The sequence below is a fragment of the Podarcis melisellensis genome (assembly GCF_964234715.1).
Source record: "Podarcis melisellensis genome assembly, chromosome: 9".
NCBI lineage: Eukaryota > Metazoa > Chordata > Lepidosauria > Squamata > Lacertidae > Podarcis > Podarcis melisellensis.
In genome coordinates, this window is record NC_138541.1 from 28,847,276 (window position 1) to 28,868,590 (window position 21,315).

The window sequence follows — 21,315 nt, forward strand, 5'->3', positions numbered from 1 at the left end:
TTTTTGCTCTCTAAGACGCACCGGACCACAAGACGCACCTAGTTTTTGGAGGAGGAAAACAAGAAAAAAAATATTTTGAATCTCAGAAGCCAGAACAGCAAGAGGGATCGCTGCGCAGTGAAAGCAGCAATCCCTCTTGCTGTTCTGGCTTCTGGGATAGCTGTGCAGCCTGCATTCGCTCCATAAGACGCACACACATTTCCCCTTACATTTTAGGAGGGAAAAAGTGAGTCTTATAGAGCAAAAAATACGGCAGTTATAGGGAGCAGGTGGTGCTGTGGTCAAAACCACTGAGCCTCTTGGGCTTGCCGATTGGAAGGTTGGCGGTTTGAATCCACACGACGGGGTGAGCTTCCATTGCTCTGTCCCAGCTTCTGCCAACCTAGCAGTTCAAAAGTATGCCAATGCAAGTAGATAAATAGATACTCCTGTGGTGGGAAGCTAAATGGCTAAATGTTAACTCAGTGAGAGGTATGGGCAAATGACTTCTTCCCTCCTCTTCATTCCCAAATTGTTTTATTTTTATTTAACAAGAGCTTTCAAGTTGACATTCTCTGTGTGCTTTGAAATATTTTTCTGTCTGTCAGAAGTTGAAAAATATATCACAAGTATAACTACAGAACCCACGTTTTATGGTACATGAAGTGGTCAGTTGTTATTTTATATCCTAGTGAACACCATGCCCTCTGAAATGTTATCTGAACATCCTTTATTATCGGAACCATCTTCTGTGAGTTTCTATAACTGGATGTCAAATGCTGTGGGCAACAGAGGAAGTGTGGTACAAGAGTCTCCCGTCACCAAATCTGCACACAATAGTCTGCCAACAGGTACTGATCTGAAATTCAGTGTTTGCTTGAATATTGACTATTGTATGCAGTTCTTATGAAATACTTAAGGAGCTGACTGTTCAGAAATAATCTTCTTTGGTTGCTAACTGAATCTGATAAATTTCAGGCTGCATGGGCTGCTACATTCAGAAAAAGTAGAAACATAAGTTGGAGCGAGCTTGTTTTTTCCTGCTCCATAGGGTGGGACTCAAGCCCAATGGCTTTAAGTTACAATAAATGAGATTCCAGCTAAACATCAGGAAGGTTGTGGACTCTCATTTGAGGTTTTTAAGCAGAGGTTGGATGGTCATCTGTCATAGATGCTTTAGTTGAGATTCCTTCATTTCAGAAGGTTGGACAAGATGACCCTCAGAGTCTCTTCCAACACTACAATTCTATGATTCTAAGAGTCCTGCTGGATTGAATACTGATTTATCCTGTCCAGTATTACATTCCCAGCAGAGCTCACTAGATTCTTCCAGAAACCCACTAGCAGGGCATCCCCCGTTGTTTGCTCCCCAACATCTGGTTTTCAGAGATATGCCATCTGTGAACATGAAGTTGCTATCAAGGCCATGGGTTGTGAAAAACCAGAATGGCAACTTCAGGCATTTGATTTCCTGAAGAAAGGCCAGCCATTAATTACTCTTCTCAAAAATAAAAGGGTGTAGACAAAGCAGTTATTAGAATCTTAGAATTGTAGATTTGGAAAGGGACCCTTAGGGTCACTTGATATTTGTGTCTATATGTGTTGCTGTGCCAAATGATTGGAGACTTAAGGCCATTTATCATGCTGTCCTTCTAAACAAAGGTGGCACAGACTCCAGGCACTAAAGGATACAGTTTTTACATCTGATTTTCACCAGCTGGAATACAGCTTGCGGGTGGTAATTTTCATACTTCAGTTCCTCCTCCTCTGGCAGTAGGTGATATGCCAGCTGAAACTGGTGCTGTATCATTAAAATGTCCCTCTTTCCTGACTTGAATTTAGTTCTCCTCTTGCTCAGTAAACTAAACAGTTTTACATATTTTAGCACTACGTATGCTGCTGGATAATTAACGCAGGAACTATTTTGTAGGGGTAGCTCCAAATCTTCCGACTATACCGTCAGCATCTGACTTCAATACAGTATTATCCAGCGATCAGAACACATTGGATGGTACACATTCACAGCACAGTACGAGTCAGGATGATATTGCTGGAATCGAGGAAGGTAACCAGGGATTTCCTGCAGTTCAACTTGCAGATGCCCAGGTGAGTGTTTTGCCTTTAAAACTGGAGGATAAACTCCTTATCCAAGAAACCAAAGAAGGAGCTAGAATACTTGCCCCAGTGTCCAATTATGGTAACATTTTAGCTGCTCCAGTATTTCATTTTCCCCCAGATTCTTTCTCTGACTCAATTTGCGATGTCTCTTCAGCATCTCGTTATGAAATGACAACTTTTGAAATCAATAATAATTATATCTTGCCATCCCAGAATAATTGAAGGCATATCACACACTGCTGATATTGGGCCATGAGAGCAGTAGGCCACTGAACTGAGGCGAGTCTGGCAGCTCTCCTAAGCAGAGAATGGAAGGCACCTGTGCACATACATAGACAGCATTGATCTAGACCAGTGCTTCCCACTGTGTGAGCTATAGACCACTGGGGTGTAGCGGAGATATCTCACAGGGTTTTCAGATTAAAAGGGCACGGGGAAAGAGAGAGAGAGATTATGGCCCCTAACTATCAGATATTTTCCTCACGAGGAGCTGGACAGAAACTGAACATCAGGGGCCTCATCCAAATATAGGGTGGAGGAGGGAGAGGGTGACTGCTAGCACAAATCCCACTGTTGCCACAGCAATAGCCAGTTCTCATGCCTGGATGCTGGGTCTCCTGCAGTAGTGGCAGATGCGCAGGGCAGGTACTGTTTGTGCTAGGCTCTTTCTGATGTCAGCATGGCAGCGAGGTAGTGAGCTCCCTTTCTTCTTTAACCCCTCCTTAATCCTTCCTTGAAAGGTGGCATTATTCATACCCTCATGACAGACTAACCTGGAGCGAGTGGCTGTGTGGCACAGAGACATCATACAGGGGGTGTGGTTCATGGACACTTACACCAACCTGACTCAAAACATGGACCCTCATGGGCAGGGCAACCACCCATTTTATTGGGGCTGCTTTTTTTATCAAGGTTATTGCCATGTTTTTGAACTTGCCTGTCCTGCACCAACACCTGGTGGAATTCCCCGGTTCAGGGAGGGAGGGGTTTGTCACAGTCTCCTGCTCAGACGAAGGTTTTTTTGCCATATTATACTCAAATGGAATGGAGAGGGAATTCACATCAAAGAAAGAGAGGAACAGAGAGCACTTGTGTCTTGAGCCTGGTTTTTACAAATGTATGTTTTTCTTTCTGATTTGGACTACACACTGATTTGAAAACACTATATTATTCCGATAATACCGTCATTTTGAAATGCTTAAAGTATGAGAGGTGCTTTTAAGATTGCACCTATGTTTTCTGCAGGTGTTGAGCAATTTTTATAGCTCTAAAGAAATAACTTGTTTCTATTTTTAATAGGTTGTTTTCAAACCACTTCTAAGCCACACAGGAATTCAGTCTCAGGATGCAGCGCCACTGTGCTACAGGATGTACTTTGGAGAGCATCTTTCATTCTCAGGGACTCTGGATTGCCTTAGGGCAGATATTGTGGATTCAGATACAGCAAAAGAGAGGAGAAGCAAAAGAGCCCGAAGGTATAGTGTCAAGTTACATGAATCTATTCAGCATTAAAGAGCATGAACGTATTGCTTAATTACTTCATTCTATTCTGTCTGCTTTCTTTTTTCTTCACAAGTCAAAAATAATTTAATCCTAGACTTTCAGGAAATTATGAACTGAAAACTAGTTAAGAGTTGAAGTTACAATTGCAGCTTTTAAATTTTAACCTTAGAATAGATGTGTTTAAAACATTTGGCTGCTTTGGTGGCTAAAATGCCCATCAACAGAAGCTTATAAGCAAAACAGTGCAAAATTTAAAACTTAGCACTTCGAGGCAGTATGTGACACTGAGTTCCTTGAGGGTGCCAGCAATCACATAGATACTTGCATACGTATACAGTCGTACCTCAGAAGTCGAACGGAATCCGTTCTGGAAGTCCGTTTGACTTCCAAAATGTTCAGAAGCCACTTCAGACGTTCAGGTTTCAAAGAACGTTCGCAAACAGGAACACTCACTTCCAGGTTTGCGGTGTTCAGGAGCCAAAACGTTCAAGTCGCAAGGCATTCGTCAGCCCAAGGTACAACTGTACTGAATTAGACTATTGATCTATTTAGCTCAGTATTGTCTAAACTGATGTATAATTGCTCTCCAGAGTTCAGGCTTTCCTTAAGATGCCAGATATTGAAGCTGGGACCTTCTGTATTCAAAACATTTGCTCTTCCACTGAACTATGGCTCTTCCCTAATATCTTAAACAAAATATACGAAGGGATAGTCTTCAAAAAGAGAATGATTTTAACATTTAGCTGTTGCAGAATCTTAATGTTTTGTATTTCTTTCTTAGGCAAGGAGCAGTCAATCTTCCTCCCCTTGAATTCAAACCAGCGTTAATGTTGGAAACTTTTAGCATCAGTGCTGTTATAATGGAGAAGTCAGTGAGCACACCTCAAAACTCCACCAATGCCCTTGCTTTTCATGACTTTAACAAACGTCATTATAGCACCTTCCATTGCAATTTTACAATCTCATGTCAGTCTATAAGCCAGCATGTAGATATGGCACTGGTTCGTCTTATTCATCAGTTCAGTACCATGATAGATGACATCAAAGCTACGCAGACAGACATCAAACTCAGCAGATACACGGCTGGTTCAGCTTCTCCAACGCCCACCTTCAAAACCCGCAAGCACAGAGATTTCCGTTCCTCTGACTTCAGTCGCAGCTCTCGCGGGAGTCTCAATGGTGTCAACAGAGTGAACAATGCAAAAAACAAGCGATCAAACAATGAGAACAATAAAAGAGAATCTCGAAACAAAAATTCACTTGGGAGATCAGAAAGAAGAACTTCTAAAGTATCCAGGAAAGGTTCAAAAGATGTTGTTGATCATGTGACCATTCATATGGACGACTCTGATTCAATTACAGTGTCAGAGCAGAGTGAACCTTCTGCAGAGTGCTGGCAAAATATGTATAAACTGTTGAACTTTTATTCTCTTATATCTGATCCAACAGGGATTTTAGAAAAATCTTCTGAAACGTTTTATCCAGCAGGTAAGAGTTTTTGAAGATACGGAACATGCGTAATTCTTAGTTCACACGTATACAGGCTTAATAGGCAAGTCCTTACTACAGTGTATAATATCTGTATTGAATTTAGCAGAGTATTACTGGAGTAACTGCCCTGATAGCATTTATACATAAGTGTAGCATGTGAATCTTTTGATGAATAAAGTAATTGTAGGTTCTGGTCTTGTCAATTTTGCCTAAATACTTCCTGATCTGATGCATTTTCTCGTAGGTGTTCGGAGCCCTACTGAACCTGCGTGTAGGGTTGCATTTGAAAATGAGCAGGATAACAGCAGCTTAAGTAGAACACAGAGGAAACGCAGTTTGGTCACATCTGAACCTCAGCATGTGACCCTGATAGTCTTTGGAATAGGCATGGTAAATCGCACACATCTTGAAGCAGATATTGGTGGGCTAACGATGGAATCAGAACTGAAGAGAATCCACGGCAGTTTTACACTCAAAGAAAAAATGAAAGGTAGAAGAATTATCTCTAGAAACATACTTGTTTTGTTGGATTTATATATAATATTTGCCAAGTGTGTGTGATACAATCAGATCATTTTTGATAATCTTGTTTTTGCTACTGAAATACACAGTAACAGAGAGAGAGAGAGAATTCCCAGCCAAACTTAAGTAGAAAAATCAAATTAAATTAGTGTACAATATTGATTTAAATTAAAATGTTCACAGCATGCCACTGTGGTAGTAAAATTATTTCCAGGTGGTTTAGCTTTTACCACAGTGATAATGATAAATATCTTCTAGCACAGGAGTTGCCAACTTTTTGGGGCCCATGGGCACATTTGAAGAAACTCTTATGGGCACCACACACACCCTGCAACCAAACACAGCAGCCTGCCCTATTGGTTACAGCAGAATGCATCTTTCAAGCCAAATTTCAGTGGGGTCAGGGACCCCTGTGGGCTACAGGAAAAGCCCTCTGCGAGCACATGCACACCCCTGTTGACAACCCCTGTTCTAGAATTAAAATTTAACAGCATCTTTGTTATGCTTTGCCTGTTGCCTCTCCAACACAAATATGCATGCAGGAAATACATATTTTTGTACTACATCAAACGCATTTGTGTTGTTGTTTTTTTCTGTTTGAAGATGTACTGCATCAAAAGATGACCGAGACATGTGCTACTGCTCATATAGGTGGTGTTAATATTGTCCTTCTGGAAGGGATCACACCAAATATCCAGTGAGTGTACAATTTAAAAAGTGATACATATTCTCTAAACAGCAGTTATGCCTCCATTATAGCCCGTCCTGCTCTTTTAAGGCTTTTATGTGACTGGATTACAAGGAGCTGTCATATGTAAGTAAGCTAAAACTGACAAAGTGACGAGAAAGAAATGCCTTTGTGTACTCTTCTGTCAGGCTTCAAGCATTTAGATACAACTGCATAAAATATAATAATCTGAGATGACTAAAATTAAATATTTATAACATTGCACAGTATTTCTGAGCAGCCAGTTCGTAGTAGGAAATGGACAGAATATTTTCCATAGTCAAGACTGTTTTGTTTCAGCAGATTTTGCATCATCATTGAAGTGTGTCAAACCAGCCACCTTTTATAAACCTAAAAGGATTACTGAGTATCTTACCCTTTGACCTATTTTCTGGCATATATTTGACCAAAAAGCTTTTATCAGTTTCAAACTATCCCCAATCCCATTTCTTTTATACCACTGTTCATTTTATTATTATCATCATTATAACTATTTGAATTCTGTACAGTTTTTTGTGACTGGATGAAAATGACATCGCAGCACTGCTGGAGGTTGGACTAGATTACCCTTGGGGTCCCTTCCAATCCTACAATCCTATGATTCTATTGTATATTTATATGAAATGACTTACGTAAATTTGTGTACTTAGTTTCAATATCCTTTCATATTATTCTATCTTGACAGATCCACTGTGTACAGTAATTTTTAGAACAGCAATTTGTTTTTTTAATGCTTTATAGTTTTTAATTCTTTATAGTTGCATCTTATAAAACAATCTGAACTTCCTTTAAGTGTGGCCCTATAGTTTCACTTTTATATTTGCGCTTGGGTGTTTAAAACAAATCTACCCACCTTTTCTGCATGAGCATCTTGAATGATTTTCCTAATGCATTCACATTTCTAATAGTCACACACTTGTAATTGCATGATATTGTCATACACTTGAGCACTTAAACTAGAATAGCAAGACACTACCAACCATTTCCCTCTGATTTATGTACTATATGAAATAGTACTCTTTATTTGTTGGCAGCATTTTCATCACCAACACACTTTTAGAATCTGTATTAGTCCCAATAATTTGTAGATAAATATGAATTTAATATAGGCAAGCAAAGTTTGTCTTGTCGTGAAGGATAGTTGAAGTTTTTCACAAGAAGCAATTAAAAGTTGGTTCAAAGTGTAGTTGTTGCTTCTGTTGACAGTATAGTATGTGCTCCAATGGAACCAAGAGGCTCTTGCATGAGTTGACTTCCTTATTCCCAACTGGGGCAGGAACAGTTCTGCACATACCCTATTGGTACAGGCAGAAATGTTATCTGCACTGAAATGAATGGGTTTGCTGAGGATTCCTTGGATCCCCCATGCTTGCAAAACGCCATTGCTTAAAAAAATAGTGTTTTCAGACAATTGGTCTTATTGTGGGTTACAAATATGACTAATTCTTCTGCATGACTGTTCTTTATTTTGCTTTGTTTTTGTTTTGCTTTCTTCCAATCTTCACTCGTAGACTGGAGGATTTCCCTACATCACCAACAAGCACAGCCAAACAAGAATTTCTGTATGTCACATTATGTTTAAATGGCTTGCAGTTAACACTGTGTGTAGTGTAGCTGAGATGTGTTTTTGTGTGTTTAATGTAACCAGCTGCACCTTAATTGTAATTAACATGAAATAGAATTGATATATTGTATTGATCAGCCTATATTAGAAAAGCTCTGGGTTAAGTATTTTTACTCAATAACATAAAATAGTTTTGAAACAGGGGTTTCTTCCCTAATCACAAACTATTTATCTAGAGTCACTAATATAGACTGTAATATGTCAGACAGTTCTATGAGGATAACCCAGGTAAATTAGATTGATTTTATATCTTACTGTACAGTTTTCCACTAAGTTATGCAAGCTGCTAACATGTCAGTAATGACTTTATGTATTCAACAATGGGTGGGTGGGCTCACCTCAACTTTTAGAAATAAAAGTGTAAAGGCAACTCAGTATGTGAGTTAGAGACTCCGTGCTTCCAGATTCTACAATTTTCCTTTTTACGTGGATTCCTCCCTCTAGTAAGAATAACAAGATGCAGCCCTTTTCTTAATATTGAAGCTGGATAGGTGGGCTGGGTTTCATCCCCACAGTTGTGCTGTGCTTTGGAGGTACTAGATTTTGCAATGCACACATACACAAACACACCTCAAGTGGCAGAAGTCTAAACTGTGGTTTTGTGGACTTAGATCAGGCTTCCTCAACCTCGGCCCTCCAGATGTTTTGAGACTACAATTCCCATCATCCCTGACCACTGGTCCTTTAGCTAGGGATCATGGGAGTTGTAGGCCAAAAACATCTGGAGGGCCGAGGTTGAGGAAACCTGACTTAGATATTTACCTCTTCTGCTTAGGTCTCTGCTACATGAGTCAAGGAAGTTGACAAACCAAATAACTTGTGATTGTGCAATTAAACTTTATTCTAAAAACCTGTCATGAAAACTCTGGATGTTGCACAGAAATAAAGAAAAAGCATTAGGTTCAGGTTACCTCAGGAACTGATGGATATCACCAAGGTGAAATTGAACTCTTCTTTCGGACAATATAACTCACACAAAGAATGATTCAGAGCAGCTTTGTGTGAGATATTTCGGCTTATGAATTTTGGATATTTGGCTTATGAAAGCAGCGTATGGAAAGGAGGGGCAGAGGAAGGGGTGTGTGGTGGGGGCGGACCGACCTGGGTGTCTTCACTGAGGGGGGTAACATTTGGCAGTCGTGGGCGGGCAGTGCGCCAAATGTCCACCATTGGCGGCTCGCTCCGCCCCTGGCTGCAAGGTGTGCACGCCACTCCATGCACCCAAGCAGCCATCCCGCACCTGGGAGGGCACCCTCCGTGTCCCGCCCCTCCTCGGGAGCATGCCCCGTCCTGGGCAGCGCTGGCATATGCTCCGCCACTGATGGAAAGAGTGGGCAAACTGGGGTGGGCAAACTGGATCCAGCTGGCAAGCTAGAGCCTTACCTTACCCCACCCTTCATAGGCCAAATTTGACAGGTCAGTGGGACCACTTACCTGTTGATCAGCTGAAATCAGTAATGATGATAGTTGATTGGCACTTGTCCAAGTCCAAAGGAGGTCACCGGTCATTGGTGATCAGCTGATAGATAAAGCAACTTCCTTTGAAGATGTGCTTTCAGCTCCACCAGTCAGCTAATTGGCACAGAGGGGGTGGCTTCCAAAAGGCCCTTTGAAACTGGAGCATTTTCCATCTGCAGAGAAAGCAGTTTGTATTCAAAGCAGTTTCCACAATAACTGCTTCTCTGGAGTGAAAGAAAAAATGTTCAAATTTCTCCAGCACTTTGAATACATACTGCTTCCTTTGGAAAGAAAAGAAATTCATTTTCAAAACAGAATGTGGTTTTTTTCTTTCCAGAGAAAGCTTGCAATGCCCTTTGTGCAGTGCTTCCAAATCACTTGACAGCTAATGGTTGGTTGCTTGGAAAGTGATGCAGTGGCCTTTGCAAGCCCTGTGCCTGACCCTTGGGAAGTGCTAAGCACAGGGCTAATTGATCACTGGGCAAGCACTGGGGGAAGAGCTTTGTAAGTGCCTGAAAAACCTCTTTTGTCCAATTTCTTCCTTTACCTGCTCCTCACGTGGCATCATATAAAATGTCAGGTGTACAGCAGCTGGCACAGCTTGGCCTAACAGCCTCACAGGGTCAAATGAGGTGATCCGGTGGATCTAAATAGACCCAGAGGCAAGAGATTCACCACCTTTGATCTAAGCAGTTGGTCTCAACAAGACCATTTAAGATCAAGTATTTCAGTTAAAGCTGCATTTCTAAACCACATATACAAAAGTAAATCTCAATGAAATGTTTCACAATTTTTTCTATATAATGATTGCAGTTCACAAGGCTTGTGAGAGTATTAGGTTTTGGCTGCAGGTTTTGAAAGGCAAGTATAGGGGAAATTTCTCCTTGCCGGAGCCAATAATTAGAATCTTATTTTGATAGATAACAATTTGTATACTTATGTCTTGCTTGAAAGTATGAAATGTTGGCTTCTTGATCCCCAAGAAAATTGGAAAGGATATTTAAAGTACAGATATGGTACGAGTAGTATTGGTCATTCATACATGTCAGTCAACTGTGATGAAATAACTGTGTTTCAAGTTTTCTTTATTTTTCTATTTAAAATATATTGCATTTGCTCTTTTTCTGCTTACTTCAGAAACATAAAATAGCTACAAAGTTTTCATTGAAGCTTGCATTTTAGTGGGAAAAGATATATTTCAGTGTTCTTATTAGGTAATCTATTTGTCTGTTTGAAATTAGCTGTTGGAAAGGTTATCTTCTTAAACAGTAAAAGTAAAATCCTTTACTGGGAGATTTGCATGGTGGTATGTCTGTGTTGTCTTTTTGCCCAGAGTGTGGTGTTGTTTTTTTAAATGATTGGAATTATCTTGCTGCATATGCCCATGCATGTCATTAAAGCAAATGACTGCATCAGTTGACAATCATGCTTAATTTGCTGTCCTTTGCTGGTTTCTAGCCACAATTGTCAGCTTCAGTTTAGGTTCCTGGAATGGGAATCTCCCATGTAATATGAAATTTGACAATTAGTCTCTGCAACTATGCAATCATATACACCTCTGCCCTGAAGTAAGCCCCATTTAGTTCAGTGGAGTTTACTCTTAGGTAAGTGAGGACAGGGTTACAGCGTGAATTGCTGATAAATTTTACTGAGGATGCAAGATGATTCACTAGAGCTGCTTTGTATTTTAAAACATGTAAACAAGTTTCTTCTTCTCCTTAGAACTGTGGTGAAATGTAGCATTGCCAAATCGCAGGCTCTTTATAGTGCCCAAAGGGGGCTGAAAACAAACAATGCTGCAGTCTTCAAAGTAGGAGCTATTAGCATCAACATTCCTCAGCATCCAGCTACACTGCACAGCATGATGGTACGCAGCTCTCATCAGCTCTCGAAACAAATCTCTGACCTCATCAGACAGCCAACTGTAGTGTGAGTATCGCAGTTGATATATGTGTCTATTTGGAGGCTTGATCCGCATGCTAGGCTGAACTAAATTTGCATGCTCAAGCTCATATGTTACAATGTTTTTAATATCTAGTAATTGGTATTCTTTTTTTAAAATAAATAAATAGTGCCCAGCCTGCAAAAGAAGATATTGCAACACCAATGCCTGCAGAAAAAACACCCACAAGTGTAAATCAGACGCCTGTAGAAACCAATGAGTTTCCACAGTTGCCAGAAGGTTTGGAAAAGAAGCCCATAGTTCTTAAATTCAGTGCCATGATTGATGGAATTGCGATTGGAGCAGCGCTGCTGCCATCTCTGAAAGCAGAATACAAGATGGGAAGAATGAGAAGTCATGGAATGACAGGTAACATTGCTTCATATTGGGCGGTGTTCCCAGGTTGGTTGGCACATGTGGGAATGCTCTAGGTATAAAATAAATGCATTGATTTTGTGTGAGGAAATTAGCTAAATCATTAAACAACAGTTGTCTGTTTTGCTTTTGCAAAGAGAATAGTTTTGCATCACAACAAAGCGTCATTAGTTCACGTTTTAGTGGCTGCTTGAATTGCTATTGCCACACTCAGGAAGGATTTTAAAATAGACAGCAATATGTAATATTTTGTGTTCAATATACAGTTAGGTCTTCAGTGATGTTTGAGTGCCATGAAACAAAAAGGTTTGGGGGTTTAACTATCAAATATTTAAATATGAACCTCCACCTGTCTTACAGAGATGATATAGTATCTTAATATTGCATATGCAGTGTACTTTGTTCATTGATTTCTGTTGTTTATTTTTAGCTTGTTAATGGAGTTGAATAGCTGTTAATGGAATAGAATAGGTCCTAAAAAGTACTGTTTGGCCTGAATATAAGCCTCACTTTTTTTCCAAATTCTGACCGTGAAAAGTTAAAAGTGCAGCTTTCATTTGTGACCTTACAAAAATTGTCTTTTGCGATATCACTGCCAAAACAGACGTACAGTAAAACAGAATGGGTGTGAGTGCCTGCAGAATTTTAAGGAAGCGGCTTGTATTCAGACGCAGCTTATATTCAGGCCAATATGGTAATGGTTGTGTTTTGGGACAGCTGGTAGGCATACTTCCCTTGCACTTGCATAATTTTGAGATAAAAACTGTTGAAATCCAGCCTCATCAAGGGGAAGGGATAGCATTGACATGGAAAGTAGGAAGTGGGTGACTGTCTCTATAACTGCAATGCATTCATGTAGACTAGTCAATCGACTGTTTTCTTTTCACAGGTGCACAAACAATGTTTACATTTGAGCTGCCAAATCACAGGTTGCGGTTCACTTCCAAAGTCTCTGCCACTGATATGTCTACCATACCTCCTTCAGCCAGTCTTAATCTTCCTCCTGTAACTATGTCAGGCAAATACATAATGGAAGAACATGATACCTATTCAGATCAAATATGGAGTATAGATGAGCTGCCCACTAAGCAAGGTTACTATCTCCAGGGAAATTATTTGCGCTGTGTAGCTGAGGTATGTAGTATATATATATATATATATTATTTATCATTTTTATTTTAACAGGATTTATATGCAACTTAATCATCAAAGCCTCACAGTGATTTAGATAAAATATGCATTAAAATTACTGATAAAATCAGTTGTTAAAAGCAAATTAGCCTGATTTTTTTCCAATAAAAAAGCATTAGCATTTATACATTATGCCTGTATATTTAAAGTTTACATAACAATATATTTTTATGATTGTGCTTATGTAATTGTACGATGTCTGAAACAGTTCTGCTTCTACCATGTGGCTCCTTACATCCAGGTTCTGCAACATAAATCTTCCTAACTACATTGTATCTTGAGTTGTGTGTATTTTAGTTTTAGAAACTCTTCCATCTCAAAAATAAACGTTACACTTTTTCCTATTGTTTGCTTCAAGCTCTTCATCATGAATCAACATCTGTTAAAAGGCTTCTCCCTTTCCTCCCAGGTTGGGTCCTTTGAGCATAATCTGACAACAGACCTTTTGAACCATTTGGTTTTTGTGCAGAAAGTATTTATGAAAGAGGTCAATGAAGTTATACAGAAAGTCTCAGGTAAGCCTAACTGCTTGAAAACATTACTAAACTGAACGGTCAGCACTCAAAGCTCCACACTAATGTTGCTTCCTACTATTTATGGTATCTGAAGTCACATATTTTATTCAAAAAATGTGGACTGTGATGTTTCCATTATTCTGTATTAGACACAAGCAGGCAATAGTTACACACTGTGGGTGATATCCAACTAGGTCATATATTCGGAATACACCAATTGAAATTGATTTCAGTGAATCTGCTCTGGAAATGATTAATATTAAAATACCACCCTTTGGTAGGAATGCGTTTTTGCAAAATTTCACTTACTATTTCTTTTATTATTATTATGTAATTTTCTTGAACAGTGTTACCACTTACTTTGTTGTCATTAAGACTGTGCTGTTGTTGTTTTAGTCAAATATAATAGTAATCAGTGTGTTGTGGCAACTATCTCTAAGTCAATGTATGCCGTTTATACATGCCAGCATGTTTTGAATGGGTTGGGGTACTATGAAAACAATGTCTGTCCATTTCTAATACTATATACTCATTTATATTGTTGTTCTTACAACTACTCTTTGAGTTCTCAAATCTTGTTTCACCTTTGGGACTGGAGAAGTGACAGCTGGATCATATTGGGCAGTTGCATTTAGAAAGTTGGATAGGTGTGATGTGTGTGGTTTTTTTAACCCATCCTCAGCCTTAATCTTGTGGAATTGACAAAGGCTTAATTGAATTCTGGAACTGTGTTGTTTTAATTATAAATGCAGGAGGGGAGCAACCTATTCCTCTTTGGAATGAACATGATGGAACAACTGATGGAGAAAAGCCAAAGATTCTCCTCTACTCCTTGAGTCTGCAGTTTAAAGTATGTTTGATATTCATGGGTTCTTCCAAGTGTGGCCAGTGGTTATATTGTAATGAAATGTGAAATCAATAGTGAATGAGAATGCAGGGAATCTCGTTCTCTCTTGGGTATTAGGATGTCTCTCAGTGGTTTGTTTTCCTCCTCTAATAATGTTTTCTAAATTAAAGGAACAAACAAAAGAATTATTACCTTTCATGGAAACTATTGTGAAAGGCAGAAGGTTTCTTAAATGATATGTTTATAAAAATGTGTTTGAGAGACTGAGGTGTGTATTTAAAGTCCTTCCTTTACATTATTAGGGTATCCAGGTAACAGCCACCACACCATCTATGAGGGCGGTAAGATTTGAAACAGGACTAATAGAACTGGAGCTCTCAAATAGATTGCAAACCAAAGCAATGCCTGGTAGTGCCAGCTACCTAAAGCTCTTCGGTAAATGCCAAGTGGACTTAAATCTGGCATTGGGACAAATCGTCAAACATCAGGTGAGTAATTATGATTTTACAGCCTGCTGGTTACATTTTCTGGTTCTCAAAATGGAATGAAGAAAGAAATGTTAAACATGGCTTTATAAAACTTTGGATTAGATCCCCATGTGCCCTTCTGTAAACAGGATCCTGAAAAACTTCAGTGAGTGGAAGTTGAGGGGACAAGGAAAGCTGAAAAGGGAGCTGGAAGCACCCTGTTCTAATAAGCTGAATTCCACTCACAAAACGAGGTGCTCTCAGCTTCTTTTTTGGTCTCCCATTCTCCCCCAAATCTGCTCCAACTCTGGTCCCTAGCCCAATAAGTGTACGTTTAAGAATACCTCCGTTTTAAAATTATTATGTTTGTATCCTTCCAAGCTTGGTCTTTTGCTCCGCTGTATTCTCCCTGTTGATATGTTTGGAATGTCTTAAGGTTTATGAAGAAGCTGGATCAGACTTCCATCAAGTTGCTTATTTTAAAACCCGAATTGGATTAAGAAATGCTCTGAGAGAAGAAATCAGCGGTTCATCAGATCGAGAAGCTGTGCTCATTACTTTGAACCGGCCAATTGTTTTTGCTCAGCCTGTGGCCTTTGACAGAGGTACTAGTGGACTTTGTGTTGGTTTTTGTTTTACCAAAAGAGATGTGTGCACTGAAAACTATGGTTAGGCAAGGAAATGTTACTTTATTTAAAAGGCCAATAGCCGGAATCATGTTGACTTGGTTCCATGCCATATTAACATATATTGTAGTCCAGAAGCAGAACAATACAGAGAAACATGTGTTCCTAACTCTTCAATAACTGACAGGGCACAGCAATTTATTATAGCTGAACTTAGAATGATTTTCTATATTCTAAAATAGTGAAAACATTTTTTCCCCTTGATAAGCTGTGCTTTTCTGGCTGAACTACAAGGCTGCTTATGACAACTGGAATGAACAGAGAATGGCCTTGAATAAAGATATTCATATGGCTACAAAGGAAATAGTTGATATGTTACCTGGAATCCAGCAGACATCTGCTCAAGCTTTTGGGACACTCTTCCTCCAGCTAACAGTTAATGACTTGGGAATTTGCCTGCCCATCACCAATACACCACAGGTATTAAAGAAAATAACATAATTTTTAAAAATTAAATGATATTGAAGTTTACTATTGCAGTATCAGTATGCTTCTGGGTAATAGTTATTGTTTGAGAGAAGCTACAAAACTCAAAAATTTCAGTAATCCTTTTCATTGATGGTTAGATATCTCAAAACAGAATATGTTGAAATGTTTGAAGACTTGCAAGTGGTTTATCTTAATTTCAGAAATACGTTTTTCAGATTATAATTAAGATGGTCGTTTTACTAATATTTATAGATTCAATTTATTTTCTTAATATTCTTTTAAGTATTTGATAAGATCTTAAAGTATACCTACATAGTAACCATTAACAATGTACATCTTTTAAAAAACTAAAACTGTGCATATTTCATAAATTAATCAGTTTAGGTTGTATTCAGTGCTAATCCTACTTGGAATAGTTCCGCTGATGTTAGTAAACACAACTAAGTTTGGTTCATTAATTTCAATGTCTACTCTTAGTAGAATAGTTGAGTTCAATTCTTTGAGTCCCTGAAACTTGAATTAGTACTGCAAGTTGTATTTATGCTGTAGAGAGAGCACATATCACAAGCTATGTTTCTTACTCACTTTATTAGAAAATGAATTTTTTTTAAAAAGTCTCCAAATTCTACAGTGAAGTTTTCTTATTACTGTGATGGTACAGCTGAAATAAATGAGAAGCATATGTTTTATGTCCATCTGCTTTTGATTTGCAAATTACAGCACAGTGTAAAAAAAAACTACACTGATGTTGGAACTAGATGATGTGACCTTGTCCCTGAAAGAATTAATGTAATATACACTACTCTTAAAGCCTTATAAGGAAAACACAACATATAATTTAATAAATTGCAATTGATATGGATTAAAATGAATGAAAGAATGTATATTTACTGTTATATCATAATTAATAATTATCTATAGTGATGGATACAATTGGGATTGTATGATATGTACCATAAAATTGAATTTTGTAGTGCAACTAAAGCTAAAAGGTTTGGGTGACTTAGTGTTGAATATAATACATAACTTGTTATACTTTTGCTTTTAAAAGATCTCAATGACCAAAACATATCAATGTAATGCTTTTAATATTGGTACAGATTCAGAGGCAGGGCCACAAGATTAATTTTGGGGGACAGAAAGAAAAACAGAGTTACTGTGTAAGTAATAAGTGTTATCAATAACATCTGATGAGCTGTATTTCCCCATGTGTAATAGAATGTAGAATGTAACTGAGAGCGTTCTATATATTCCTGTGAAGTTCATGTTAGATTTGAAACTGAAAAACTACCTTTTCCAGATATATGTTGTGCTGCAGCCTCTAGATATATGCTAGCTTGTTAAAAATGCTGCTTATCATGGATTTATCCTTGAAAAGGATATTTTGTAAAACTAGATTATGCTAGGTACTGTAAAGTAAATAACTAACATTAGGAAATAACCCTTAAAGTTAAAACTCATAAAGATGGGCTTAATTACAAGTTTGTGCATACTTGTAACGAAAAGCAGGAATTTGCTGTAGGGGGTTGATCTTAAGAGAGCTGCCAGGGATCCAGTTATTGAATACTAATTTATATAGGTTAATTTTGAAGTGTATGTGTGTACCTACTTCATAAAGGGAAACTAGAAATGACTATGAGTGAGGAATTCAGCCTGAATTCTTTCTTATTTCTGAAATAGACTTTTATACAATAGTTCCTTGCTTTTTTCAGTCTAATCATACAGCTGATCTGGACACTGGTTCTGCATTAGTCCTGACCATTGAAAGTACTTTAATTACTGCCTGCTCTTCAGAATCTCTTGTCAGCAAAGGTCATTTTAAAAACTTCTGCATTCGCTTTGCTGATGGCTTTGAAACAAGCTGGGATGACTGGAAGCCAGAAGTGCGAGGAGATCTAGTCATGAATGCCTGTAAGCCTTTATCTTATTGTCTTGGCTATTGCTAATTCTGAACATTTTGAGAAGCTCCACAAAAAAAGCATAAGGTGTTTCTTACATAGTGTTCCACGAACGTTCTCTCAGCACAAGGATTTCTGCTTGCACAATAGAACTCTCTCTTCCTCTCCTTCCCCTACTAAATCTGTTCTCAGGGTTTCCCCAACCCTCTGGAATATATTTGGGGAGGGTGTGGGGCATGCACAAGGGGTGGGGGGAAAAGGGGGGTCTCTGCTCAAGTGGGAATACATGTACTGATGGGATGCATTCATGGAATACAGCCCTAACTTGTGTTTCACCTTCATGTTTAGAGAAATAAGTAAGACGATTCTTATTTCCTGGATCATCCATTGGTGTGTCAGCACTGACGGAAGGCTTATCTAGTGGAACAGGGAGAGAAGTCATTTTTGTCAATTCCCTCTCACTTCTGCTGTCCTTTGTGACTACAGAGGTTCTTCCCAGAGCAGATTTATAGGGGACATGGGTTGGTGTCTGTGTGCTGAAACTGCCTCCTGTCTCTTTCAATTGATAGGACCCTTCCATCACCGGACAGACACTTTCAGAACAAATGGCATCCAAAAATGCTTTGCGGTGGGGGGTGGGGGTGGGAATGCCTACCCTATATAGAAGAATACAGAAATAAGAATTTAGTATTACTGTAAGAAATGTCCAGATGCCAGTTCAAGAACATTAATAGGGTGGATACAGTCTTCCCATGAACAGAGTTCCATGCATGGGCCACTCCTGCCAATTTAATAGAGGGGAGTGATTTTCAGTGATTCCTGCTTCTTCCTGCAACCCTGTATGCCCGCTCCCAAAAGCTCTCCAGAGGTGAGGAACCAACCAGAACCCTGTGGGGAGGTGGCACAGGGCACTGCAGGAGGAAGGGAAGGTTGATCTTTGATTTACAAAAAGTCCATTCTGTGGACAGAAGGAATCCTTCTATTTGCTGAAAGGAGCACACTCTTGATCCACTCGTGTTTATTTAACTACTACAGGAGAACGAAATATGATTAGGTAATGGTTGATTATGTATTAGTGCAAGTTTCACCTAAAAACCCTTATGATGTGATGGTAGGTTCACTGTAGTTTTCTTACATCTTTAGGCGTAGTGCCAGATGGCACCTACGAAGTGTGCTCAAGAACAACAGGGCAAGCAGCTGCAGGTAAGAGCTATTTCAAAGCAGCACTTATTTCAAAGCAGCTTTAGTCTCTTGTGTGTGAGTCTTCCTTTTTATTGTGCATCTGTCATCCCATCTCAGTCTTTAATACAGGAGATTTATATTCAGGATCAAATTGTAGCCTTGGTGGGGGTGGGTCTTAACAGTTGGATTAAAACATTATAGAATGTTACAAAAGCTGGTACAGTGGTACCTCTGGTTACGTACTTAATTCGTTCCGGATGTCCGTTCTTAACCTGAAACTGTTCTTAACCTGAAGCACCACTTTAGCTAATGGGGCCTCTCTCTGCCACTGCCGGCGCACCGCCGGAGCACGATTTCTGTTCTCATCCTGAAGCAAAGTTCTTAACCTCAGGTACTCTTTCTGGGTTAGCCGAGTCTGTAACCTGAAGCGCATGAAACCCGAGGTACCACTGTATAGCTTTTAATCTTGGTGTCATGGGTTTGAGCAAACTATTCCATTGCAGGGGGTTGGACTAGATGGCCCTTGTGGTCTCTTCCAATTCTATGGTTCTAGTTCAGTGTGTGATTATTCTGTTCAGCCTTTGAATAAGAATGTGAAAATATAAGAGATGTTGAGGTAAATGTTAAAGTAATAGCAATAGTAAATAAAGTTTAATTGCCCATTTGAAGAAAGCACTGCACATTTTTTCTTGTTCCTGGGCCAATCCTTCATTATTTTATCCTTTTTTCCCATCTGCCAAAAAGACAAGAGTGTTCAGCATGTGCCTTGCAGAATGTGGTAAACTGCTATGATGTTTCTAACCATGTACAGTACAACTGAGAAAAAATGTTTTAAGCTGCTGCTGAAATACTAGATATTAGTTTTTGCATACCTAAATAAAAAATGTGATGTGCTCTCTCCCACCCCTTTTTTCTATCAAAACAGAAAGTAATAGTGCTGGGACATGGACTCTTAATGTGCTATGGAAGATGTGTGGCATTGATGTGCACATGGATCCTAACATTGGGAAAAGATTAAATGCTCTAGGAAATACTCTTACAACATTGACAGGAGAAGAAGATTTAGATGACATTGCTGACCTTAACTCTGTTAACATGGTTGACCTATCAGATGAGGATGAAGTTGATACCATGTCTCCTGCTGTTAGTGTGGTTAGTAAACTGATTAATAAATCTTAAATATAATTCTGATACATGAAGCAAAATAGCAGCTTGGCATACTGCATATTTGCTTAGACATAAGAATTTCGTAATATGTAGTAACAGAGTGCAGCATAATTCAAGTTATATTTGTGGGCTCAGACTCTTGCAAGGAGCTTTCATTAAGCTCAGTGGTATGTGTTTGTATTGTCTGAACAGCTAATGAACATAGCACAGACTGCTTTTGGAATTCCCCTTAGTTTCAATTGCTGAACTGTTGTTTAGAGGAAAAGTTTATTCGGACCCCCAGAACTAGTTTTACAGTTCTTTGAATATTGGTATTGGATTAAGGCTGCAGGTCTGCATATGTTTACTAGGCAAGTCCAATTGAGCTCACTTCCAAAGAAGCATGCATCGTATTGGTCTCTTCAGTTAAAATTAAAAAGCTAGTTATCCCATTACTGAAATTTATTTACAGTGTAGCAGTAGGTTTTTTTAAAAAAGAAATAATTTGTTGAAGACTCTTAAGTCAGGGGTGGCCAACATAGTGACCCTGGATGTTGTAGTCTAGCAATTCCCATCAGCCCCAGCTAGTATGGCCTGTGCCAGGAATGATGGGAGTTGTAGTTGAACAAGCTCTGGAGGGTGCCACATTGGCTAACACTGCTTTAAACAACAAACCTAAACCTAGTTCAAAGATTATCTGAAAACCAGTGTCAATCTGCAGTCCCTGACAAGTAGAAATTCCAGTTAGTAGATGTCAAGCGAGGGACAGGAATAACAGGACCGGGATCAGAGGAGAGTAGATGAATTTGCTACATCTTTCTAGAGTTAACAATAATACATAGTAGCTTGCATTTGTAGACCATGTGGGAGCCAAGGTTTGTGGGAAAGAATAGAAAGAGAACCTGCAAGGAACCCTAAGAGAAGGGCCAGAAGATAAGGAGAATGGTGGCATCAACGTTTCCTGAGTTATTAATCTTGCTATTTGTTATCATTTAGAAATCAGAAGGTGGTCCACTATGTGGAGATGTACACAAGCTCACTTTTGGGCAGCGGATTGTAAATCACCTGCTGGGCTTGAGCCCCAAAAGCCATCGTCACTCTGTTCCTGTAGAATATCTGTCGGGATCAGCATCAAGTGATACTGCTTATCCTAACAATTCACACTTAAAAGCGGGCAGGTCTTGCTCATGGGGACATGTATGTAGCATATATAGC

The 21,315-nt window shown here is 39.1% G+C and overlaps 1 protein-coding gene across 11 annotated transcripts in view; it reads left to right on the forward strand.

Annotated features, from left to right (window-relative positions):
* Nucleotides 1-21,315, forward strand: part of BLTP1 (bridge-like lipid transfer protein family member 1) — a 105,012-nt gene that overhangs the window by 57,835 nt on the left and 25,862 nt on the right. For 5 of the 11 annotated variants that reach the window (XM_081924677.1, XM_081924680.1, XM_081924685.1 and 2 more), the window contains exons 43-62: nt 672-830; nt 1,910-2,085; nt 3,397-3,572; nt 4,382-5,088; nt 5,336-5,581; nt 6,217-6,310; nt 7,852-7,902; nt 11,145-11,351; nt 11,495-11,733; nt 12,629-12,873; nt 13,340-13,445; nt 14,198-14,295; nt 14,595-14,780; nt 15,196-15,364; nt 15,654-15,865; nt 16,975-17,034; nt 17,587-17,785; nt 18,916-18,975; nt 19,880-20,106; nt 21,097-21,297. In XM_081924677.1, coding sequence (XP_081780803.1) covers nt 672-830; nt 1,910-2,085; nt 3,397-3,572; nt 4,382-5,088; nt 5,336-5,581; nt 6,217-6,310; nt 7,852-7,902; nt 11,145-11,351; nt 11,495-11,733; nt 12,629-12,873; nt 13,340-13,445; nt 14,198-14,295; nt 14,595-14,780; nt 15,196-15,364; nt 15,654-15,865; nt 16,975-17,034; nt 17,587-17,785; nt 18,916-18,975; nt 19,880-20,106; nt 21,097-21,297 — 3,818 coding nt within the window. The remainder of the gene's footprint in view (nt 1-671; nt 831-1,909; nt 2,086-3,396; nt 3,573-4,381; nt 5,089-5,335; nt 5,582-6,216; nt 6,311-7,851; nt 7,903-11,144; nt 11,352-11,494; nt 11,734-12,628; nt 12,874-13,339; nt 13,446-14,197; nt 14,296-14,594; nt 14,781-15,195; nt 15,365-15,653; nt 15,866-16,974; nt 17,035-17,586; nt 17,786-18,915; nt 18,976-19,879; nt 20,107-21,096; nt 21,298-21,315) is intronic. The other 6 variants (XM_081924682.1, XM_081924684.1, XM_081924678.1 and 3 more) reach the window with 4 other exon arrangements.